Source organism: Fukomys damarensis, unplaced genomic scaffold (assembly GCF_012274545.1).
Source record: "Fukomys damarensis isolate Sample0158 unplaced genomic scaffold, DMR_v1.0_HiC HiC_scaffold_11, whole genome shotgun sequence".
NCBI classification, from domain to species: Eukaryota; Metazoa; Chordata; class Mammalia; order Rodentia; family Bathyergidae; genus Fukomys; species Fukomys damarensis.
This window is the reverse complement of record NW_022900923.1, coordinates 12,661,480-12,687,389: the sequence shown is the minus strand read 5'-3', so window position 1 is coordinate 12,687,389 and position 25,910 is coordinate 12,661,480. Positions and strand designations below refer to the sequence as shown.

The 25,910-nt window shown below is 37.0% G+C and overlaps 1 protein-coding gene across 4 annotated transcripts in view; it reads right to left on the bottom strand.

Moving 5' to 3' along the window:
* Positions 1 to 25,910, bottom strand: part of Cnst (consortin, connexin sorting protein) — a 61,290-nt gene that overhangs the window by 20,874 nt on the left and 14,506 nt on the right. For all 4 annotated transcript variants that reach the window (XM_010642632.2, XM_010642634.2, XM_019210452.2 and 1 more), the window contains 6 exons: positions 17,356 to 17,546; positions 8,340 to 8,370; positions 6,003 to 6,089; positions 5,327 to 5,441; positions 3,109 to 3,130; positions 2,850 to 2,946 (listed from right to left, as the gene is read on the bottom strand). In XM_010642632.2, coding sequence (XP_010640934.1) covers positions 2,850 to 2,946; positions 3,109 to 3,130; positions 5,327 to 5,441; positions 6,003 to 6,089; positions 8,340 to 8,370; positions 17,356 to 17,546 — 543 coding nt within the window. The remainder of the gene's footprint in view (positions 1 to 2,849; positions 2,947 to 3,108; positions 3,131 to 5,326; positions 5,442 to 6,002; positions 6,090 to 8,339; positions 8,371 to 17,355; positions 17,547 to 25,910) is intronic.

Below are 25,910 nucleotides of genomic sequence, written 5' to 3'. Positions count from 1 at the left end.
TTAAAACTCTTCATACAAGCAGGGCATGGTGGCACATGCTTGTAACCCCAGCAGTTGGGACACTGAGGAAGGAGGACCACTGTGAGTTCAAGGCCAGCCTGGGCTACATGAGGGAGCTTAAGATCAACCTGAACTACTCAGTGGGATCCTGTCTAACAAAACAAGCAGAAAACTCTCATGTAAATAATGAATGGAAATTGCAGTGATTGGCAGATAATGGAGCATGCAGCTATCTCATCCTCAGTTTACTGGTGAATCTTATCTAATTATTTTAAATTTTTAATGGGCATACTGTTTAATTTAGAAAAATAAAGGGCCGGGGATGTAGCTCAGTGGTTCCGCTACCTGCCTTGCAAGTAAGTGCAAGATCTCGAGTTCGATTCCCAGTACCCAAAAAATAAAAATAAAAATAATGGGGCCAATGTGAAGAAAGATGTCAGGCATTTAGTTCCAGCAATGGCAAAGCTGACCAATACACAAAGGTTCAGAAGATGGCTCCCAGAACACATTTGCAGAAATTGAGAGTATAAATATGACTAGGAACCATATTCCCCAAGGACAATTAAAGCTTAGGGCAGAAAGACCTTCACATCAGAGGAACAGGGTCTGCCAACTCCAGCCGAGGACAACAAATACCATGGGAAAAAGTTTCTGTTTGGCTGGTCCAACTGGAGCTGCCACACCTGGCCCACAGAACCTGGCTTCAGTTGCAAGCACTCATCCAGTGAGCCCAAACTGCCACACATTGTGTTCCCAGGGCCTAGCAGCTGGAAGGTAGAAAAGAGCTTGGAATAAAATGAGATTTACATTTTCAAATGAAGTTTGGAGCTGAACTGCACTAAGTCCTCAAAAATCAAAATAAGGCTAATATCTAGCAGTGACTGAGAAGTTACAGAATCACTGTGAGAAGCCATTATATAGGAAGTGAAGTAATTGTAGTGATTAGAAAAAATGCACTGCTTTTGCAGCAGTGGAACAAGACTGTAATCTAAGTTACTTGGGAGGTTGAAGCAGAAGGATTGAAAATTTGAGGTCAGCCTAGGTAACCCAACAAGATTCTGTCTCAAAAATGTTTTTTAAAAAAAGGTTGGAGATGCAGCTCAGAAGTAAAGTACTTGCCTAGCATATGCAAGGCCCTGGGTTCAATCCTTAGTACAAAGAAGGAAGAAAAGAAGGGAGGGAGGCAGGCAAGCAGACTATCCATAGGCACAATGTATTTACAACCTAGCCTGAAAATGATTGCTTCATCTTATTATTTAGAAACAATTATTTAAAAAGAAACAATTTAAGAAGCAAACTAAGTTTGGGGAGTCATCCACAATTTTGACAATTCTCTTCAAAAGACATTGTTTTATCAGGCCCGGGTAAGATACCTTTTTCCATAACTTAAACACATGCCCTCATGAGAATGTCTGGACTGATACAACATTTGATAATCCCAACAATTTACTTAGCAAAAGCACACTGCACCCAATTAGAAACAAGAAGACTGGGATTCTAAGTGTGAATCAAAGCAGTTGACTTTAAAACTGGTGACTTGGTTTCCCTGTCTGTACCACATGCACTACCAGCAGAGGCCAGGCTAGAGAGGTAATGCCAAGCTAGGGCTGAGCAGTCTCAAATTCAAAGAAAGGATCCATAACAGCACTCTTCCCAGCGTGTACAACATGGAGACACATCTACACCCAAACAGCCCTGTGGCTGCTATTTGGAGGTTCCCCGCCCCTTTTTAAAATGGTTGAGAAGTTTATTTTACTCTGATTTCTGACTTTAGATTATAGTCAGGCTGACTCATGTCAATATCCCTAACTTGCCTTATAAAAGAAACTGAGATATTTAGAGATTTGAAAAGAAAAAAAAACAAAACAAAAAACACTTTTACAGAGGAAAGGGCTACTTGATAACAGTATCATCTTATACATCTGGGCCACTCACCTAAACCACCTGATACTTCCTTTTTAGTATCAGGGCTCTCAGGCCCAGGAACACAAAGCTCAGCAACAGAAACTAGTAGTAATACCATACAGCAGGGAAGGAAATTACCCTAAAACATATTTTTTCTTTTTTTGGTACCAGAGATTGAACTCGGGACCTTGGGCTTGCAAGGCAGGCAGAGGAACCACTGAGCTAAATCCTCAGACCTTGAAACATACTTATCTTTATTTTCTAGTTTTCACAATAAACAAATGTATTTAGAAAACAGTTTCTAAAAATCTTTTGACATGAGACATAAGGTACTATAAAATACATTGTTAAGTGCTTTAGAAATTTATATATACACAATTTTATTTTGGTACCAGGGATCAAACTCAGGATACCCTGCACTTGTGAGGCAGGCGGCGGAACCACTGAGCTAAATCCCTGGCTCTGTATACACAAATTAAAGCACATTAGATATTAGTCAACAAAAAAGGGTGGAAGGATAAGTTATTATAGATAAGTTATCAAGACAGAATTTTTAATGATCTAGATTTACAGAACAGATTTCTGGTAAAGTCCATTCAATAATTTTTCAAACAGGAAAAGGATGTCTTAAGTACACCAAAACCAATTCCATTTCAGAGCATTTTTGTACAGTTTTTAAAATATTCTGTTAGATACATATAGCTACCTACTGAAAACATGGAAATGATTTTATGTTTTTATAAGAATTTAGATTTTATAACTACTAGATATCTAAAAATAGAATTACAACATAAGAAATCTTGCTCTGTTATTTTTCTAGGAGATTATATACAAAATTGTAAATGCAAAAAGATTCCTTCACAGTAATTCAGATGTAACACTTATAAACTAGCATAGGAAAACAGTATCTTTTATATTCCTCACTAACTTAATTTAAAACATACCTGGGTCTTTGGCTGTAACTCCTTTTGCCTTTGATTCTTCAGACACTATTAACTGAGTAATGCATTTTTTTCCCAGGGACTTTCCTATAGCTCCTATCTGAAAAGTTTAAAACAAAAACTATTTTTAAAAATTGCTTCATTAAATTAGAAAGTAGAAGATAACTTGAGAAAGGTTTCTTCATTTTAAAACATTCCATACAACAAGCATATGACATGAATATTTTCCCCATAAATATTTTCAAAAGAAAATATCTCTTACCTTATGTTTGGATAAAAGAGGACTGCAGGAAAAAAAGAGAGAGAAAAAAATTTGTAAAAAGTACAGCATACTTCCAAACAAATGTCACTGAAATGGCTATGAAAAAAATACAGCTTCTCTGGATACTAATATTAGCTCAGAACATTTCCATGGCTGAAACATTACTACTGGCTTACACAGTTCAAAGTGCAGCTATATCATGTGTTAATCTCCGTAAAAGCCAATTACTATTGAAAACACCCAAAGAAGCTACAAATATTAAAAGCCAGAAGTGAAAAAAAAAGAAGGTAACCTTTTGCTAGTAAGATATTTAAACACTATTTTACTTTTAAAAAATTTCAGTGTATGTTATAGTCTAAAACAGATTATGGCAGAAGATAATTTTGTTGAAATTACCCACTGAAATAAGACTATCAAAAAAGTAACTTTTGAATATTAAATTTTAGGGGACACTCTATAGAATGCATATATTCAACAAAGGTATGAGGAAAAATATGCATACCCACTTTATTATTTATAATATTCAAAATCCAGGGACAACCCAAATGTCTTTTAAAAATAGAATGGACAAATAAATTCCTGCAGAGTCCTACAATGAATTTGTTTTGCAATAAAGCGCAGCAAACTTCCATTACACACAACAGCATATAACACACATACACAAGCTAGCTGCAACAATCAATACGGTATATGAAACCACAGAACTGGAAAAGAACAGTGAGGCAACTCTGAGGGGCGATCACGGGGGGCCAGTGTGGGCTGGATATTCCAAGAGAGATCCTTTTTGTTTTTTTCTGGTACCGGGGATTGAACTTGGACCCCTGCACTTGCAAAGCAGGCAGTAGAACCACTGAGCCAATTCCCCAGCCCTCGAGAGATTCTTCTGAGTGGCTAGAATGTTCTGTATCTTGGATCTTGTTAGATTGACAGGCATATGGACACACTTATATGGAAAAATTCTCAAAGCTTTTACACTTAAACATATTTTTAACAAATATCTTTATTTTACTTATGTATATATTTTTTGGAGGGTACCAGGGATTGAACTCAGGACCTTGTGCTTCCAGGCAGGTACAGCGCCAGTGAGTTACATTCCCAGCAATATTATAAAATTTTATGAACAATAATTTAGGATAATTATCTAAAGATACTATGCTTATTGTATGTCAATAAATATTAAGTACTTAAGTTACTAATTCCAGAGGAAAGGCAGGAAGAGTATCTATATTATTTTGAAAGTTTAAAAAAAAAAACTTTAAAAGTCTAATGCTACTAGTTGAAAGTTAATCTACTTAGCATCTTAAGGAACTAGGTTATAATTTAGAATCTCTGAAACTGTTATTTTAAAAGTTCAAATTCACTAACACAAGAAAACTGTCATTAGGGGAGTTGAATGAACATTCACCTCAGAACCTAGAATCTTTCTTTAAAGGCCATCTCCAAAACAATGAAATCCCCCCAAAAGTTCTCTATCTTCTGCATGAGCTAAACAACAATTATTTGTAACTGTTTCACTATTAACAAATAAAGCTTTAGTTTCCATGTTTGTGACAGAAAAAAAGAAAAAGCTATCAAAGAACGGACAATCTTTCAGCTTTTATATTGAGGAAAAATTGTCTAAACCCAGAAAATCTATACTAATTTAAATACTGTCACAACTCCTTACATTAAGAACTATGGGTCTTCAAAGAAATAATTTTTAAAAAAATGAAGTGTGTCATTACCACCAGTTTTAAAAGTGCAATTCCTTGATACAAGTGAAGCAACTGAAATTTAACTGGTAAATGTAGCTTTCCTTCTGAAGTGTTCTGGTTAAATATGGTATTATATTTACTTCCCAGAATTAGATTACTCTTTCAAATGATGTGTTTTTTTCTATAATATATAAGTGTTGGCAAGCAGGTAGAAAAAAAGTCTTAATACACAGTTTAGCCCATCTGAATCACCTAGTCTAACTAAAATGATACTGAAATTAGAAGTCATATTTTAAAGTTTCTAATCAGAAGGATCCTTTGAATTTATGTAAAGCTGAACTTTTACTGAATTCACTGTAAGAAAGAGAAAAGCTAAGGAACCCAATACTTTTATTATACCCATTTAATTTCTCCAGCTGAAAACATCAAAAAAGGCTAAAGAACTGGATCTTGTATTTCAATACTCAATATAATCCTTCAATATTCTACTCCAACCCACTGTAATTAAAATCTGACATACTTACTCTTGATGTGTTGAGCAAAATTTAGCAAGCTGTTCAAAATCTTCACCATTAAATCCTTTTTCTGAATTCCTTAGAGGTGTAACTGTATGAGGTTGTACAGTTTTCCATTTTGCTTCTAAATTTAAAATATTTGTTAGTCACTCGCTCTTACAAAGCACATTTAGAAAGGAAAAAATAGTTAACTGGTGACACTGATAAAAATTAATATGCAAAATTATCTTTTCAAACAACCCAAAAGTTAACACAGTTAGAAATAGCTATGTGATTACTTTGCAGTATAAGTAAATATCATTCCAGAGACTAAATTAGCCAGTAGGACATGCAGTGTGAACAGAAGAAATGCAAATAACTGCAAGTTTTTGTTTCTTAGCGCTGATAGGAGGAGTAAAAGACAAAGGGAAAAGAATTTTCTCACAGCAAAACAGACCTGTGATAAAAATGCTACATTCTTTGCAACCCTTCCACTCCCACCCCTGTAATGCTGGGAATCAAACCCAGGGTCTCCTGCACGACAGGAAGCGCTGTATCTTGTACTACATATTCAGCCCCATATTTTGCCATGTAAATGTGACTACAGAAACCCATTTTCTAACAAAACTGGGTCAAATATTTTAAATTTATACATAGCAATGTTAGATTACTGGTAGCTCCATATTCTGTGTTAGTCTGTACTCACCCCACTGTTCTTGAATGGCAGAAAGATTTGCCAGCAACTGCTCATGATACAGTCGTTCAAGCTGAATAAATTTCATTGCTTTCTCATCTGAATAGATAATTTGAGGAAACCAAATCCAGACTATTGACATTAACCCCACATTTGAAAAGTAATGTCCCAAAGAAGGCGAGAAACATGCATCTGATCAAAAAATGAGGTGATTCTAAATACTTTTAAACTTAATTATCTGAAGTAATTTTCTTGGTTTTGAAGTAGATAACTAGGTTCTTACAGTAGGTACTTGGGTTCTATACCATCTAGCAAACAGAAATTAAAAGGCTTTAATGCTCAGAGAATGCTTTTTTGATAGTATATTTGTAGCAGAGTCAATTAAAAGATATTTAATTGGAAACAGAACTACAAGGAATCTTGGGAGTCTATGTGTTATCCTTTTATAATTTCTCCTCTTAAATGATTTTCTGCCAAACCACTATATGATTGTCTAGGCAACTGTCTGTCTCTGTTTTCAACACACCTTGATCTTTCTTTCCCACTGAATGTTTTTGCTCCCACAAGACCAAAGGATCACCTACCTAAACAATGACAAAACAAAAGTTACACAGATCTTTTGGAAAAAGTTAATTAATTTGCCACAGTGACTTTTATAATTATGTGACTCCACTTTGCCATAGATCTTCCTATGAACTTTTGTCTTCCCATCTGTATCACACATATGTGCACCTTAGGAAGTCAAGATACGCTGTTCAACTGACTACCTTGCTCTGGGCAATGTTCTAAATGTTGACCCAGAAAAAAAAAAAGGAGAAAAATTTAACAGTTTAGTTTTTTGCTCTTCCCACAAATACTCAAGAGGTCAGCTCTCCCTCGTAGACTTGTAGTCTTAAAGACATCTCTGGGGTCATAAAATAGGCTCAGGAAAAGTAGGAATAATTCCTCTCTCCTCTGTCTCTGCTCATGACAAAAATAGCAGTGTCTCTCAGACTTTAAAGACCTTAAAAAATTATCTGAAAAACTTGTGACAATAGATTCATGGGTCTGACCTCCTCTTCTCTGCAAGCTCTGATTCTGAGGCCCGTAAACTTTCATTTCTAAGATTCTGGTACTGTTGGTCTACACTGCACTCTATCAGGTACTAATTATTTTGTTAAGAAAAAGAGACAGTTCCTCCTTCATTTCCACCAGAATTAGATTCCCAATAACTGTCTGTTAGGAACAAACTACCACTGTCTGAAGTTGTAGGCTGGTTTCCTTCACAGGGTTCAGTATAGCAACTGCTTATCCTCTGTCTGGTCAGAACTGTGGTGAAAGCCAACAAGGTTAGAAAGAAAGTAAATTACATTCATGGGGGGAAAATAGATGTTGAGGACCCATTCCGTCTACAGAGCACAATGGTACCTTGGTACTTGACATTAATTGGTTCTGGGATGCTCAAAAGTACCTAAATCACGACTGTCAAAGAAATTGTTTTGGCTAGAAAGGGTAGTGAGTCACAAGGCAACCGAGGACAATGACAAGTTCTAACTTGGTGTCAAGGAGCAGGACAAAATTTCCAAGCCAAAATGGATCATGTACCAAATTCCAAGGGTTTCAAAGTAGTCAAGTGTAACAGTATATACTGGGCCACCCCCTTAAAATAAAAGCAATTTTAAAAAGAAAAATTGAAGAAAGTGAGAAAATGTTCCTTATATAAAAGTTAGTATGTGGCCTCATTCAAAAATATTTACTGTATTGTTTATTATTAATGAAGAATTAATCTTTCCTTTCTAGCTATACACAGTCACACACCACATAATGACACACAGTCAATGATGAAACATGTAGGACACTGAGCCCAATGGACTACATCAAGTAAAGATGCAGAGGCTGTCTTAGCATAATATTTATACAATGACAAAAATGACCTAACAATGTGTTTCTTAGAATATATCCTCATTTTTAAGCAATGATATGTAGCTATAAGGTAGCCATGAATTTACTGTATATGTGACATACTCTAGACTTGCATATCTGATTAATTTGAGACAGATAATTCTAGTTTTATATATTTTATCTGTGAGCAATATTTGCTCCCCTTCACTCCGATCAAAAATATTTAATTTTGGTAAAATGAGGACTTATTTATGGAAGGTCAAATTTGGGTGGTTCCAGAAAAATTTCTGGAGTAACACATTATTTTTTGCACCTTGTTTTCTGGTATAGTTATATGGGTACATACAATTATTAAAACTCACTGAGACCACATGGTCAGTATATTTTATTATACAGACCTCAATTTTAAACAATGGATTATTCTCTAAGAGTTGTATGAATTTCTTCCTACCCTTAAGAAAAGGATACAGTCTTCTTCCTGGAAATATGATTCTGCTATCTGTTAAAAAAATAAATAGAAGATATTAAATTACTATTTAGGTAAATAAAACATTAGCAAGAAATCAAGAACTTAACTCTGAATCTTTCCACTATGAAAGTAAGAAAACTCCTATTTAACGATCCTCATCAATTCAGAAGAACTTTGTGGGCACAGGACATGATTCTAAAGTCTTCCTCGCTTCAAGCCAAGCAAGCATATGCATTCTTTGGAATTATACAACTATGTTCTTTCTATTCCAACTTCAAGTCGTAGCAAACTTCTCTCATTCGTCAGAGTTTAGAAGCAAGAATTCTAAAGAATGAGAAAAATGCTACAGAAGATTACAGACATGAGTAAAAAGATTATTCTCATTTTATTTTATTGGTACCAGGGATCAAACTCAGGTCCTTGCGCTTATGAAGGCAGGCAGTGGAACCACTGAGCTAAATCCCCGGCCCAAGATTATTCTCATTTTAAATAAAAAAACAGAAGCATGTCACGGCATTTAGGACCTTTACATCCCCTTCATTTCATTCCTTGTTCACAAACTACCAGCTGAATACCTCACGGGACACTGGCTTTTTGGTTCTGTTTGGTATTTTTAAAAATGATCAGTGCAAATGCTAACAGTTGAATAATAATGTTTGGAATATGCAGAGTGCTGCACGTTATAAAGAGCACCAGAAAAAGAGTACAGAGACTCAAGAACTAGTCCCAGAAAAAGCTTGTCACATAAAATTCATTCTAAGGTGCCTTTAAATTTAAAAATTCTTTGAATTGGGCAAGGTAACATACTTCTGTAATCCCAGTTAATCAGCGGCTGAAGAAGGAGGACAGCTTGAGCTCATGAGTTTGAAGCAAGCTTAAGCAATATACTGAGACTTTATCTCTTTTTAAAAAACTGATTGTTGATACAAGTGGTAGTGCCTTCCTGTAATTCCAGCACTTGGGAGGCTGGGGCAGGAGGATCACTGTGAGTTCAAGGCCAGCCTGCACTACACAATGAGTTTATGGTGAGCCTGAAACTACACAGTGAGACCCTGTCTCAAAAAGAAACAAACACTTCAAAAACTGATTCTAAAAACTTTTATCTTTATTTATATATCACATTTACAAGTAGATGTGCAAAACTAAAAGTGTTCACTGATGAATATCTGCATAATCAGTTTTAATATTTAGAATATTTTATATAAGTATTTTACACCTTGTTTTTTGGCAGTACTGGGGGTTGAGCCCAGGGCCTTCACAATAAGCTATATCCTCATACCCATTTTTCTAAAATAGCGAAACATTTATTGGTATATTTTAGACATAAGTAATAACAGCACTCACCATAGAGAATTTGCCCCTGTACACGATACCTTCTGCCTTTTCGCCATTCCCCACTTCAAGCCTCCTCCCTTCCCTTTGTGTAAAAGCTTTTTTTCTATTTTCACTTTTTTTCTTGTCCCTTCCTTCCTTTTCCCTCCTCCCTTGTTTCCCTTCCTATCTGAACATTTTCTTCCCATTTCCCAATATCTGTTACACATTTTAGTCCTTATTTCCACTTTTGGTTTCTCACACCAAAGAGACAATGTGGTATTTAAACATATGTATGAATTATTTCACTGAAGAATATGGCTTCAAGGTATATCCATTTAGCTAGAATGTCTCAAGTTCATCCTTCTTTGTGGCAGAGTATTCCACATAGTGTAAAAAAACCCACACCTTCTTTATCCATTCATCATCAGCCATTTTTCGCATTGTGTTTTGAGACAGGGTCTCACTAAGTCAATACACTGTCCAAGCTAGGCTTGGACTTTCCAGATGTGTGCCTGGCTTACTTTACACTTTTAAAATAGATCCCACTAATTCTTATTAGTCTCTAGTTAAAAAAAAGAGAAAGAAAGAAAGAAAAAAGAAAAAAGGTATTCCGTTCATAGATCACTGCTTCTGCTTTCCAGGTAACTGACAATGGAAAGAGCAGTAATGTACTTGTCAAACCTGGTGCCCAGGCTTGCCCTCTTTGATTCTCTTGCTCAGCCTCTGGAGTAGCTGGGATTATAGGCATCCACCAGCATGCTCAGCTTTTAAATTTTATTTTAAAAATTTAAATTAATTAGTAACTGATACATAAGAACATAAATCCTTTTTTTCTAGATTTCTGAAATACAGAGCACACAATACAGTGGTCACCCTACTGTGCAATAGCACATCAGAACTTCTTCCTCCAGCAGGTACAGTGGCACATGCCTGCAATCCTAGCTCCTTGGGAGGCTGAAGCAGGAGGATTATAAATTTAAGATCAGCCCAGGCAACTTAGCAAGATTCTGCCTCAAAATAAAAAGAAAAAATGTCCACCTCACCCCACAAAGAATGGCTGCTATGAAGAAATCAACCAATAACAAATGTTGGTGGGGTTGTGGGGAGAAAGGAACCCTTCTCCATTGTTGGTGGGAGTGCAGACTGGGGCAACCACTATGGAAATCAATATGGAGGTACCTCAAAGAGCAGGGATTAGAGGTTCCATTTGACCCAGCCATCCCTCTGCTGGGTATCTTTCCAAAAGAATTAAAGGAATCATACCACAGTGATATATGCACACCCATGTTTACAGTGGCACAGTATGTAATAGCTAAATCTTGGAAACAGCCCATTTGCCCATCAGTTGGAAATTGCATAAAGAATATGTAGTTTTTCTATAAAATGGAATACTACTCAGCCATAAAGAATGAGAAATTAGATTCATTCATAGGAAAATGGATACATATTGAGGCTATACTCCTAAATGAAATAAATAAGTCACACATGTATAAATACCGAATAGTTTCTCTGGTGTGAAAAGCCATATGAGATAATTGACCATGTGAAATAGGAAGAAAAGGGCTAAAGGTGTAGGGAAAATGGGAAGGGTAGGGGAAAAGTAATAAGGGAAAAGAAAAAAATATGACAAAATGAAAAAATGGAAATAAAGTGTTTGCAAATGGGGAGGGGAGGAGGGGGTGAAGGGAGGGCATGGACAAGGGGAAATAATGAGAACCAAGACCTGTCATGTAAAGGTAAAAGATCCCAATAATGAATGTAATTGTACTGTACACCTAAAATGTACCAATAAACTCAATAAAAGAAAAAAAATAAATAAAAAACAAAAATGGCTGGGAATGTAACCCTGGGTAAGGCCCTGTGATTGATCCTAAGTACCCCAAAACAAAACAAAAACAACAGAAAAACACCAACTTTTTTTTTTTTTGAGACAGGGTTTCAGTATATAGTCCAGGCTGGCCTCGAACTCATGGCAATCCTCCTGCCTCAGCCTCCTAGTTACTGGTATTACAGACATGTGCCATCAAACCCACAAATAAAAAACTTCAACTCCCAACCTAACTGCAACTTCACTGCGCTTTCCCTTTCTTTTTTTTTTAGATAGCTCTTCATGTGCTTTTCACTCATACAACTGCAAAGACTCCACCAAGAGACTAATTGTCTCTCAGTATACTGTACTCAGATACATCAGCATATAGAACCAGGAAAATGAAAGAAAAGTCTCTCTCATGGCTCCTGATATTCTCCAAACAGGAATGGTTTCTCCTTGCTTGAGAGACAGCTATTGTCCTAATATCTCCTTTCACTTAGCTCCTGAGTAGAAGCTTCACTTTCCTGTTGCCTAGTTTTACTCCCTTATTTTGCTGGAGTACATCCTGTAATCCTCTAGTAGCTTCCTAAGAATGGGTAGAGGAGAAATACCAAAGATCCCAAAATAAGAATATTCTCAGTATATCTGAAGTCCGTTAGACAAGTCAGTATCCCCGGAAATAAGTGCATGGGGAGAAAGGTTTTAGGTGTCAAAATCTAAGAGGTACCACCACACAGTCACAGATCATACAGGGTCTTGCAGGCCATGGAATGGATTTTGGCTTTTACTATGAATGAGAAAGTGAACCTTTGCAGAGTGCTACACAGTGAAATTACATGATCTGCTTTACGTTTTATTTGGCTTATAGTGATTATCAGGTAGAGAGGGGAACACTAAACGGACATAAGAGTGAAGGTAGAGAGGTTTCTACCGCAAGGATTTATTATAAGAATCCAGTTGATATTGGCTGCTGTCTTGTACTGAGATGGTAGCAATGAAAGATAAAAAGGAATCAGATTATGAATATATTGCAAAGTAGATTTGTAGGATTGACTAATGGATTGGATTTGGATGTGGGAAAAAATAAGCAAAGGATCTCCTCAAAGTTTCTGTCCTCAGCAACTGTAGGAATGGGGGTGGCAATTAACAAAGGGAAGCAGACTAGAAAAGCAACATATTTGGGAGAAAAATCAAAGTTCCATTTTGTACATCTTATATTTGAAGTGCTGGGATAGTCAAACTGGAGTCCAATGGGAAAAAACTGGGTGAAACATACCAGATGGGATGAAATCACCTATGAAGTTAGAGTAGAATGAAAAATAATTCAAGACCTGAACCCTGAAGTACTTTAATGTAAAAAATGAGTGAAATATAACTTAGCAGATGAGCCTGAGAAGGCCTGGCCAGTGAAGAGGTAAAAGCCAAGAAGGCATTGTCCCAAAAAGCAAATAAAGAAAATGTTTTAGCCAGGCATGGCTGTAATCACTACTACTCAGGAGGCTGAAGCAGGAAGATCACAATTTTGAGACCAGCCTGGGAAACTTAGCAAGATTCTGTCTCAAAAATGGCTGGAGATGTAGGTCAGTAGCAGAGTACTTGCCTAACATGTGCAAAGCACTGGGTTCAATTCCCAAAATTGAACCCACAAAATAAGAGAAAGAAAAAGAAAGGATTAGGTTGGATTCAAGGGAGCTGGACATGTAGCTTAGCAGTCAATTGTGTGACACAGGGTTCAATCCTAAGCAACGACAACAACAGCAGAAAATGCTTCAAAATAGATTATGTAATCAATCTGTCACCGTGTCTGATAGCTTCAGTAAGATGAAAACTGAACCGAACACTAAGCACTGGTTGACAGCATGGATATTACTGGTAACCTTCATAAGAGAACTGTTGTGAAGTAGTGGGAACAGAAGTCAGGTTAGACTGAGGTCAAGGGAGAAGTTGGCATAGAATATAAAGTAGAATTCTTGTCGAAAATGTTTTGACCAAATAAAATCATGAAGCAATCACCGAATAAGTCCTAATTAAGAGATATTCTAGAAGTATTCTCAGCCTCTTCATAAGTATATTATGAAAGTTAAGAAGAGGGAGAAAAAAAACCCCCACCAAATTCTGGAATGCAAAGATTAAAGAATCTTGACAATCAGATGCAAGATCAAATGCCTGGTTCCTGGGGAAGGCGGTTCACGGCTATAACAGCATATGTGAAACAACCTGAGAGAAATTTGAAAAGGAGCTGAATACTACATAATATTACTTTATCAATATCTAATTTCTTAGGTTTGCTAATGGCTCTGCAGGTTATAGAAAACTATCATTTCTCTTGGGACAAATATGTACAAATATTTAAAGGTGAAGTGATACAGTGCTTGTAAATTACTTTAAAATATTCCAGTAAAAAAAGGTTATGTGAAAGCCGGGTATTTAGCCACTGCCTGCCTCGCAAGCACAAGGACCGCAAATTTGATCCTTGGTACCACCCCCAAAAAAGAAAAAAGAAATAATGAAAAAGGTTATGTGTTGGGGCTGGGAATTTAGCTCAGTCAATGGCACTGTACCTGCCTTGTAAATGCAAGGTCCTGAGTTCACGCCCCATACCAAAAAAAAAAAAAAGTATGTGTGGGTGTTCAGTAAATATGTATGCATGTGATCAAGATGGCAAAAGAGAGAACACAAAAATTTGATAAACTGTCAGTTGGTGAATCTAGGTTAAAGGCACAACATGATGTACTAGGATGTCGAATGAAATGTACCTCCACCCCTCCCTGATTATGTGGCCCTTGGGAGATGTCACCCTGATGGCTCAGTGTCTGGAAGTTCTGAGTGACCACTTGCTGATCCTTCCTACTTTTTCCCTAGTTTTGATTTCTTTTTGTTTGTTTGTTTTTTGAGACAGGGTTTTATTATTAGTTCAGGCTGGCCTTGAACTCACTATGTATCCCAGGCTGGCTTCCAATACTCGTCAAAATCCTATCTCAGCCTCCCAAGTATATGTGCGCTACCACACCCAGCTCCAGTTGTGATTTCTAACAAGCAATCTCTGAATTAGTGATATGAGGACAGTTTGGCTGCCTATTATTTATTTGGCTTTTACCGTGTACCAAACATTATGTTAAATGTTTTTTATGTATTACCTCACTTAATCCTCTACAGCATCATAGAAGAAACCAAAAACCATTTAGCTCTAATCAAAGCCCATGCTTTTTAAACCATCATTATATTCTCTAAGCTCCTTTCTCAGAAGATGACATATTGCTGAAATACTTAGAAATCATGACATATAGGACTCAGTACACTGGTATATATTTCTAATAAAGGTAGAATTTTGCCTTTAAATATATAACAGGAATACAGTGATACTGGTTTACACAATTTGCTTTCTGATTTGGAGGAAGATGGCTGCATTTGTTCTTGTGGGGGTCGCTGTGATCATGTTTGTCACTGAATGCAGAATTTGCAAACAGAAGCAAAATTTTGCTGAACACTTTTGTCTGCAAACAGAATTGTTTATAAGGCCGGGATTTAGCTCTGTGGTTCAGTGGCCTGCCTTGCAAGAGCAAGGACCCGAGTTCAATCCCCTAAAAAAAAAAAAAAAAAAAAAAAAAAAGAATTGTTTATAAACATAAGTGTTTGTGAATTGAGGCATTATTATAATCTGCAGGCCCGATCAAGATTTTTATCATCTCTCTGCCTAAAAACGTGATTTTTTTTTTAAGATTAGCTGGGCTTCTGCCAGGAGAAAGAATGTTCTTACCTTATTTAACAAAAGATTAGTGATATAAACTATTTAAAAAGATCTGTCTGTATTTGCTAACACTCTCCTTCCTTTTAACTATCTTTTCCCAACTCTTCATTGCATTTCTACGTAAGAGCTTAAGGAATACGGAATCCATCATAAACCCTTCACCCAGATTTGGTAATTACTGCATTTTGCCAAATTTGCTTTTTTTCCTTTGTCTCTCACTCTTTTATATATTTTTCTCGCAATTATGCAGTAGGCATTATATCAATTCATCTTCAAATATTTGTATATGTCTCACTCAAGATTTGAGATAGCTGGGTGTGGTGGTGCATGCCTGTAACCCCAGCACTGGGGAGGTTGAGGCAGGATGGCTGAGAGCTCGAAGCCAGTCTGGGTTACATAATGAGTTCAAAGCCAGCCTGGATTATATAATCAGACCCTGTATCAAAAAAAAGAGTATAGATACCTGCCTACATAATATAGCCCACCATGCCACTTCAAGAAAAACCTTGATAGGATAATATCATTTTACAGCCCACACTCGAATTTCTCTCAGGTTGTTCCAAAAACAGATGCATTCAATGGCATAAATTCTATTACCTGCATCATAAGGAATGTGCTTTGTGAGGGCATCTCAGTTGCCCCCATTTGTGAGCAGATGATAATACTGACTTCTCTAGGTCATCTGGAGGATGAAATTGTGATAACGGTGAATACCCTTTGCAAAACCAACCCACTGTGCAGCTCCTCTAAAGGCTGAAGCATTAGAAGTCTGCCCAGGTATTCGTGCTCCTAAACAATGGTAGGTCAGTAACCAACAGCACTGTACGTTTTCTCAATGGTATTTCTCAGGTCCACCAAGGAGGTAATTTAAGTTTGTAAAATTATACATTTTCCTGCTTTGGATCACATGCTATTTGCTTTTTAAAAATTAAAAATTACTCACTGCTGCAAAAATCAAAATGAAACAGAAGTGGGTAAAATTAAAAGTTGATCTTTATTCAAGTATGAATTATTTTCATTTTAAGTGGAACTACAAATGCAGCTTTACTGAATTAGCTCTTAGAAAAAGGGTTCCTATGCTCTGTGCTGAAGGCCTCCCACTCTCCAGGTACCAGGCTCACTGTCTTCCCTTGTCTTACAATCACTGAAGAGTCAGACTTTTTTTTTCTCCCAGATTTTATGATTTTTTAAAAAAATTTCGAGATAAGGTCTCACTAAATCACTAAGGAACCTGCAACCCTCCTGCCTTAGTCTCCCAGAATATTAGCATTTCCAGCTGGAAAATTATGTTTGTAAAATTCAGACTGGGTTCTGAAGAGCTGGGGATACAGCTCAGAGACAGAGGGGTTGTGATAATTTTTTTTAAAATTTTTTATACAGAAGAATTCTCATTGTTAAAATTCCCAGCTCCATAGACTAAGGCCTTAAGGTCACCAGCTATGGAATCTTAACTCTGTCTATTTCCTTCTTATTCTCCAACAATGTCCTAGCTGTGCCCTTCCTGACGTCTCTTCAGGTACTGGCTCCCCATGTTGTATGGTGAGCATCTAGTTATTATATACAACCCAAGGGCCACCTTCTCTTCCCTCACACCTACAGAACAAAGTTGGTCTTCTATTTCTTGCTGCTGAACCCTAAACAGATATCTCCACTGACTCATCCTACAGAATTCTACACTCATGAGATTTATATCACCGTCTCTCCTATTCCACAGTGGCTTTAAGGGCATACCCTGTTCATCATCTTTGTTTCCTCAGTGTCTATCTAGCACTGTTTTTGGCACCTAGCTAGTGCTCTTGCTACTCTGACTCCTATCTGTACACTGAAGAAAAGTAATTAGTTATTTTTTTCCAAACTATTGATTCTCTAAGGCCAAGGCATGGCCACTAGTTTAGCACTAGGTCAAATTTGCCACAGCCACTGATCCAAGGACATCCTGGGCTCATAGAAACAATTTCTGGAAGGGCTGAGGATTTAGCTCAGTGGTGCCGCTGCCTGCCTCGAAAGCGCAAGGTTTTGAGTCCGATCCCCGGCACAAAAACCAAAACCAAAACCAAAAAGAAACAATTATGGATCTGAAAGGATTCCAAACACTGGTACCAGAGTTTCCATGTGGCTGAAAGTGAAGGGTTTAATGTAATACCTGGTGAAGGCAGAGGGGAAGTGTCCTTGAATCCAACTGCTCAACTTCACCTCGTATGAGTGAAAAGAGAGACTGCAGAGCTAGTTTTGGGGCTTCTGGTTGATCATTAGCATTGACTTCAGCAGTTTCTTCATCACCAACAGCACAAGTGGCTGCACTTAGTATCTTTTCTTGTATTAAAGATGCATCATCTGAGGAAAGTAAAGAAAATGCCTGCATTAAAATAAATTCCTATTATGGTGGGATACTATAAAACAACTATACTTGTTAATCATAAAACTTTCAAACAAAACTAACCTTAGGAAAGAAAGCCCTAGAAATCACAAGTTATTGTCTTCATTACACTCAGACTGTGCTGATATCTTATTGGTGCTACTAGCAAACACATGAATCATTACTACAGAATTATAATTAAGAGTATTAATGAAATAATATGCAGGTTAAAACTTGACCCAAACCTGATTTTCCCTAAGGAAAACTAGATTAGCTATAATCTGAAGTTCTTGCTTGCCCCAGAGAAAACAGAACTGAATAGGAAAATAAAAGTGATATCTCATGAAAAAGGTAAAGAAGTTATGCTTTTCTCATAAACTCTGGTCTGATAACATCCTTGGGATTCTAAGAGAGTGGTGGAATTCAGATGCCAGAGTTAACAGTCAGTGAATCAATTTCCTAGTAAAAAGTAATGCAAACTTCTGAAAAATTAGCGATAAACAAATGTTTAACCTACAGTTCCTGAAATGCATCAAAATTCAAAAATTTAACCTTATCAATTATAATTCACCTTTCCTTGAAATCTCAGTATCAGTTCTGATTTTCATGTTCAAACTAAATAAGCTATCTGCCTTCAGGGAGTTGGCCACAGGACTTTTCTTAGTTGTTCAGCATGTCTGTACCACAATCTAGGTGTCCATTCCCCTACAGTGGGCCCAGAATTTGACTTCTTAGGCATTCCAAATAAATCCACTGCCCTGGCAACACTGGTCCATTCTCATCTCCTAATTATACTATGTTTTTCTAATTGATTACAGATTCTAAAAGCTAGACTATTTCTCTGATCTATGCCTATTTATATGCTATCCTAACAAAATCTATATGTTTCCATATAACATGAGCCTAAAGTCAAATTACTTTTCTTTAATCTCTGAATGTGACTTTATATTATGCTGGATCACATTATAATAGTTGGTGTAAACTCTCCTTTTTATATTATTATTATTATTAGGGGATTGAACTCGGGACCTTGCATTTGTGAAGCAAGTGGTAGAACCACTGAGCTAAATCCCTGGCCCTAAACTCTCCTTTTTAGTAGCTCATAATTTTTGCAGCTCAGGAGTTAATTTAGGTAAAATGTTATCCCACTTATATACAGCACAGTGTCTTCAGCACTAAAATTCCAAATGTTGTACTTCCTAAAAAAAAAAAAAAATCACCTACAGTGATTACTTATGTTTTATTTAGAGTTTTCTTCTACAGATTTTATGTTAGTTGGTCTCGAGATATGCAAGACCCAATGATAGCTTGTTACTGGTGACCCTTGCAGTAGGTTCCAGTACCCACCTGCCCAGTATATGGTGAAGGCCTTAGAAAAAAAAAGTATATTAAGAGACAGAACAAAGAGAGAGAAAGTGGGGGGCCAGGACGACCAATGCCGGTGCAAATGACAAAGGTGCTAGGTGATCCCAGGCACTGACTTTTATTGGCAATCATTTGGGGCAAAGGCAAGCTATGTGCAGTTTCTATAGAAGTTAATGTAAACAAGGCTCATAGGGGACAAGACAAAGCATTCTTGAATTAGGGACAGAATAGACAAAATATATGGTTGTAATTAGAACACTGTCCTAGTCAGAAGGCTTTAGTTGTGGGAATGGAATTGGGGTGCGAGTTACTTGACTTGGGCACGTAAACTTTGGCCAGACTCACTTCTCAAATAAAACAATTGTGGGGTTGACTCTTCACAGTCTGCTTTAGGGACAATCAATGAATGTTATAGTCCCCTACACACTTGTGATATTGCAGGAACAGTATTTATAAAAAATCAGTGATTCTCTTTTTTTCGAATATTCTTTTGTTTTGCTTTGTTTTTGTCTTTCTTGTTAATATTCTAATTACATGGTAGCAGAACCAAAAGGGTGGCAATGTGTGAAAAGGAACTTTCTGTAGAAAACTACAAAGAACTAAAACCAGTGCTAGGGCCAGGGATTTAGCTCAGTGGCATTGCGCCTGCCTCGAAAGCGCAAGGTCCTGAGTTTGATCCCTGATTTCCAGTACCAAAAACAAACAAACAATAACAAAATAAAACGAGTGTTTTCTTCAATTTTTTTCCCAAAGTAGTGAGCCCGAGACATTTATTTAATCTCATATTGACTATGACAAAGCCACCTTCCCACATGCTGTTTTTTCTTGATTAAACTGTTCTCATATAGTTACCAAATTATTACTCCATGATGTAAAGAAAAGGGTGAAATTTATCTGTGTGTGTGTACCCACACGTACATGTGCATGTAGTACTGGCAAATGAACCTAGGACTTTTGCACTTACCTACATTCCCAGCCCTTTTAAATTTTTAAGATAGGGTCTCACCAACTTGATGGCTGGGCTCAAACTTGCAATCCTTTTGTCTCAGTCTCCAGAGTGCAGGAATTACAGGTGTGTGTCACCACACCTGGCTGAGGCTGAACTTTTGTAATGCTCATTTTCAGTAAAAGGGATTTAAATAAAACCTTTAAGGACTATTACCAGAAAGGGAGGACACTCAGAGGCATGGGAAAAGGACAGAACTGGTGGCTTTTTTAAAAAGGATATAAAAAAAAGGACCCTGAATGATGGAAATAGAAACCTACATTGTGATTAGGTAAGGTATTTGGTCAGTGTAGATTCACAATGGCCAAATTTTCTGCTGGAACCGTTTTCTAAATTACTTTAATAATCAATGTTATTGACATATACAATTTATAAATATGCAGTATATTGGTAAATAGAATTACATAGTCAAAGAAACTTCAACAGAAAGCAAACCATAAACACAGCCAGTATAAGTCCTCAAAGCAAGCACACAGAGGTCTAAGGATTCTAAGAGCAACAGGAGACTAAGATGGGCAATCAGAACATGCTAAGTAAGGGGTGCCTCATATAGGTCATTCCAGGTCAGGCAAGGGGTCAGCAAAACATACAAGGCTAATAACACAAAAGAATTACTCTATCTGCAGAGCTTAGAGATGAGATTCAGAGATAGATTACTCAAAACACTACCTCACCTCTTGAGATAATTAATGTTCCTTGCTGGAATACAGTACGAAAGATAAATCAGAGGGCACTGGAGCAGGAGCTAGAGACTTAATATTACATTTATTTTCCAAGTGAGCTTGGATTAGATTTTACTCACTATGCTACAGTTTCCTTCTATAAACTGAAGTGTCTAGCCAAATGAGCTCTCAAGACCTCCCTAGATCTGACTATCTAAAACATTCAAATTCTTCATAGAAATTTGGGGAATTAAGAAATAAAAGAGCTGAGGGTGTATCTCAGTGGTACAGTGCCAGCGTGCTTGCCTAGCATTTGTAAGGCCCTGTGCTCCATGCCCAGCATGGAAGGAAGAGGAAAAGAAAGTTAACAAAACACAGAAATATAAACCATCACAGTGAATAAGCCTGAGCAATTTTTAAAAAAATTGACAGGAATCTGAGCCAAGAGGATTTTAAGTTCAAGCCCATCTTAGGCAATTTAGACCCTGTTTTTTTTTTTTTTTTTTTTTTAAAGGGAGAGAACACTGAAGGCAACATTACCCTTTAACACAAATATCTTCTAGCTCCCCACACTTGCCTAGATTGTGGATTGCATAAACAGTGGCATACTAAATTTTCCAATCAGGGAAAATAAACTGAATGGTTTTTCAAGAAAAAGTCTACAACATTCCATACCAAAGAGTAAACTTCTGTTTCATAGCTCTACCAAGCTTTTAGGAATATAATTCTAGCAGGCTTCAATAACCATATAAATTGTTACACACATTATAAATAACAAGGATACACTTTACCTCAAATCCATATAAAATAAGAAATCAACAGTTAATCATATCTTACCTACATGGAATTGTAAACTACTAAAACTATGCTCTTACAGGTTTCATAACACTAATGGGTTAAAGAATTTACATTTGAAAATTATCTACTGCCAGTTAGAAGGATATAAAAATTAGGACAGTATGTTTCCATGACTTATTTTCTGAACTGTTGGCATGTTATCTAACCTCTTTAATTCTCTAGTTTTTTTTTCCTCCGTTAACATGGGGAAAATAACATCTGCTTTGTGAGGTCTGAGGATTAAAGGAGATCATGCACAAAAGGAGAGGCGTTCCCAAGTCTCAGCCTGAAAAATGATGTATCACTTGAATGAAAAAGGTCCCAAAGCTGGTGAAACACTGAGAGTACACTTTTTTTACATTGAGGAAAGGATAAAGCTAATAAAGCTTACATTCCTAAAGCTGTGGTGAATAATGGGAATTATAAAAACTGTTAACATGCTTAGTTTATTATTCACCAATATTTGTTTGAACATGACTGAACTTGTTTTGTTTTCCATACAGTAATGTACAATATGCAGTCTTTTCAAGTCTGCCTCTTCGACTTTCTAATAAGTACTTTAAAGTTTCCTCCATATCTTTTCATGCATTGACAGCTCCTTTCTTTTTAGTACTAGAAAACAGTCCACAAACTTGGGTTGTTTGTTTTGTTTTGTGTAGTGCTGAGGATCCAACCCAGGGCCTCACACATGCTAGGTAAGTGCTCAACCACTAAGCCACACCCCAACACCATGAACTTGTTTTCAATAAAGGCAATAATAAAAACAATGGCAGCATAATGAGTACTCAGATTAACACATTTATCATATACTAAAAGATTTTAAAATAATAAAGCACTCACAGGGTAACATGGAAGTTTCAGTGTTATTCTATGTGAATTTCACAGTAATTTTGAATAGGTGATATTGGGTCGTTTTTGTTTTGTTTTGTTTGCAAGGTGAACCAAGGAGCACCACTGAGCTACAACCTCAACTTTTTTCAAATTTTGAGACAGGGTCTTGCTAAAGTATGTAGGCTAGCCTTGAGATTGCAACCTCCATGCCTCAGCCTCCTGAATAGCTGGGATTATGTGCATCACTACCCAACTCTATTTGGGGGGGGGCAAGGTCTTGCTAAGTCACTAAATTGCCAAGGCTGGGCTCAAACTTGATCCTCCTGCCCCAGCCTCCCAGAACACTGGGATTATAGGTGTATACCACTACAACCAGCTCCAGCTTGAATTTACCTTTTTTTTTTGGTACCAGGGATCAAACTTGGGTCCTTGCACTTGCAAGACAGGTGGCAGAACCGCTGAGTTAAATCCCCAGCCCTGATATTCTTACTTTTGATGCCATGAGTCTTAGAAATTTTTTTGTTTAAAAAAAATAAATCCAGTCATAGTTCATGCATTAGTATTAAACTTCATTCTGTTATGTTAAATTTTTTCTAATAAAGATATATTCAGAGCTAAGGAAGACAGCCAAGTCAAAACATGAACATGTACTTTCCCCTTCACTATAAAGTACCACTCAACATAAACGAAGCTCTTTCTCACATACAAATCCATACAGCCAGACAGGGAAAAAAAAAACCTACTTATCTTAATCTGTGAAAACCAAATGAGTGATAGCTCAAATTACCCATTCAACAACATGATGGTCTATTTATAAGCATGTTTAGACAGTGAGTGACAGGCAAATTCATAAAACCTAATTTAACTTAACACCTGTCAACTTCAAGTTCTAAAGTAGAAATCACAGTTTTAAAGTACCTGTTGAGGTTTTACTTATGCATTTATTTATATTATAATTTTTGCAGTCTTGGGGATTCAACTCAGGGCCTTCATACTGAATTACATCCCCAGACCTTTTCAAATTTTGAGATGGGGGTCTCACTAAGGAGCTAAATTTAAATTGCTCAAGCTGGATTGAAATTTGCAATCCTCTTGCCTCAGCCACCCAGAGTGCTGGAATTACAGGAATGCACCATGCCCAGCATGGTTTTATTTAAAAAACAATTATTTGTAACAATCTGGAGCCAGAGATTGGAGGAATTACTTTAACTGAGAGATCTTATTCAATTTATCAAATTACTTAAATTCTGCATCAGTTCTGACTTATAAAATCTAACCTTGGTAGTGGTCTAGAGGCATTTTGAGAAAGAATATAGTATGCAGTATCCTTTAATGACCTTTATCTAGCAACACTAGGAATGTACCCTGACTTTAATTCTCCCTTTAACAATCCAGCATTAATCTACTATCCTAAGTGATACAGCTGTTTCTTTTCATGATAGGAGTAACCATGTGAATGGATAATTTTAAGGCAAAAATCTCATAGCTGGTACTTTAGGTACTAAGTTGTCAAGAGAATGAAAAATTATTGCACAGAAAACGTAGATTTGAAAGAAAGATTTAAACAGAAAACACCAAGGCTTAGGTACAGGCAGCAGGAATGATAATACTTATAATAATGGGGTACACTGATGACATGAGCCAAATTGGAGGGGTCTTTAGAGGTGGGAAAAATGATATGCAAAGGCCTAATATTTTCTTTTCTGGGCCTAAAACATTTCAAATACTGTACACTACTACTCAAAGTGTAAGTACAAAATCTCGTATACACATTTGTGTTTTTCTTGCTGTTCCCTCTGGCTAGACGGCCAGCTTTTAATGAGCACGTGTCATGAATCACCCCTGTGGCCTAAGGACTTAACACAATGCCTGAAGGTACTGGGTGAAACCCTTACTATGTAACATGGATTGTACTACAAGTCATATACAACACTAGACACAACACGACATCTGATTCTCACAACACTATGAGGCAAATATTAGAAATACAGACTAAAAACAAATGAAGTCCATCAGAGGCTGAGAGCATAGGCTCTGAAATCAGGCTGCCTGGGTTTAAATCTTGAATGTACTGCTTTCTGACAGGAGGCAAATTAGGTGTTTTGTTTCGTTTTTGTCAGTTTTGTTTCGTTTTTGTCAGTACTGAGGACTGAACCAAGGGCATTTGCAATGAGTTACATTCCCAGCCCTCTTTATTTTTCTGAGACAGGGTCCTTGCTAAGTAGCTAAAATGCAGGTTGTATTTAACCTTTCAGCCCTCCTGCTTTGGTTCCCCAGGTACTGAGATTACAGGCATCCACCACCACATCTGATTGCAAATCCTTCTCTTCAAACCTTACTTTGCCCACATGTTAAATGCAAATGCAGTAATACCTTTTACATGGACTCTCCTGAGATATTATATTCAAATAAGAAATAAAGTATAAAGCTCCTTTAGTCAGTTTTTCTGCCTTTTATTCTTTCAAATATAAGCAGAGTTTCTGGAAGAAGGACGTTAGAAAAAAACAACATTTACTACTTTTACAGAAATTCTTGTGACTCAGGTGTTAAAGGTCCCCTTACGGAACTGAGGCAAGAACAAATGAAGAATCTGAAAGTTAAATTATCATTCAGAGACTTACTGAAACAAACCCAACTCCACCACTTCCCTGAAGAGTGAAACATCCACCTTTGCTCTGATCATGTTTGGTCTCGCTGAGGCTGGCAGCAAGAACGGTTCTACAGAAACAGCCACTCCTCCCTCAGAAGAAAAGCATGTGCAGTAATTACTCTGTCACAAACTAGTGAGACAAATGGAAAACAAAATTCCTGAAAACATACCGGGCGTGGTGGCGCACACCTGTAATCCCCGCACTCTGGGAGGCTAAGGCAGGAGGATTGCTGTGAGTTCAAGACCAGCCTGGGCTACACAGTGAGTTCCAGGTCAGTCTCAACTATATAGTGAGACCCTGTCTCAAAAAAAATCCTGTAAACACACTTTAAAAATCACCAAAATTGAGATGGATGGTATGGTGAACAGTCAAGCATTGTAAGTCAGATTGCCTGGGATCAAACCTGCAGCCTCACTTATTAGCAGCATGACCCTGGGGAGGTTACTCAAACTCTGCTTCACACTGCTCAGCTGTAAACTGGAGCTAATGGTAGTGCTGCTTAATAAAGAAAGGAGAAAATCCACGTGGAGCAGCTACTGTAGCGGTCACATGGAGTAACCATACAACAGATATTTGTTTTTAAACTCAGAAAACAACAAATTAAGCTCTGTATGTCCCTAACACTGAGTTTGGAGGGTTACGAATATTGTGTGATTTTTCTTTTACATATAGTACAAAATTTAACATTTTAAACATTTTAAAGTGTTAATTCAGTGGCATTAAGTATATTCACAAAGTTATACAACCTTCACCAATATCCACTTCTGAAACTTTTTAATCACCCCAAACAGAAACATTAAATACTGACATTCAATTTCCCCTCCAATCCCTAGAAGCCTCTATTCTATGAATTTGCCTATTCTAAAATTCTCACTTAACTGGACTCATATATCCGTCCTTTTGTATCAGGGTTATTCCATGTAGCACAACGTCTTCAAGAGGCTTATCCATATCGTGGCACAGATCAGATTACCGCGTCTTCTGAAAGCA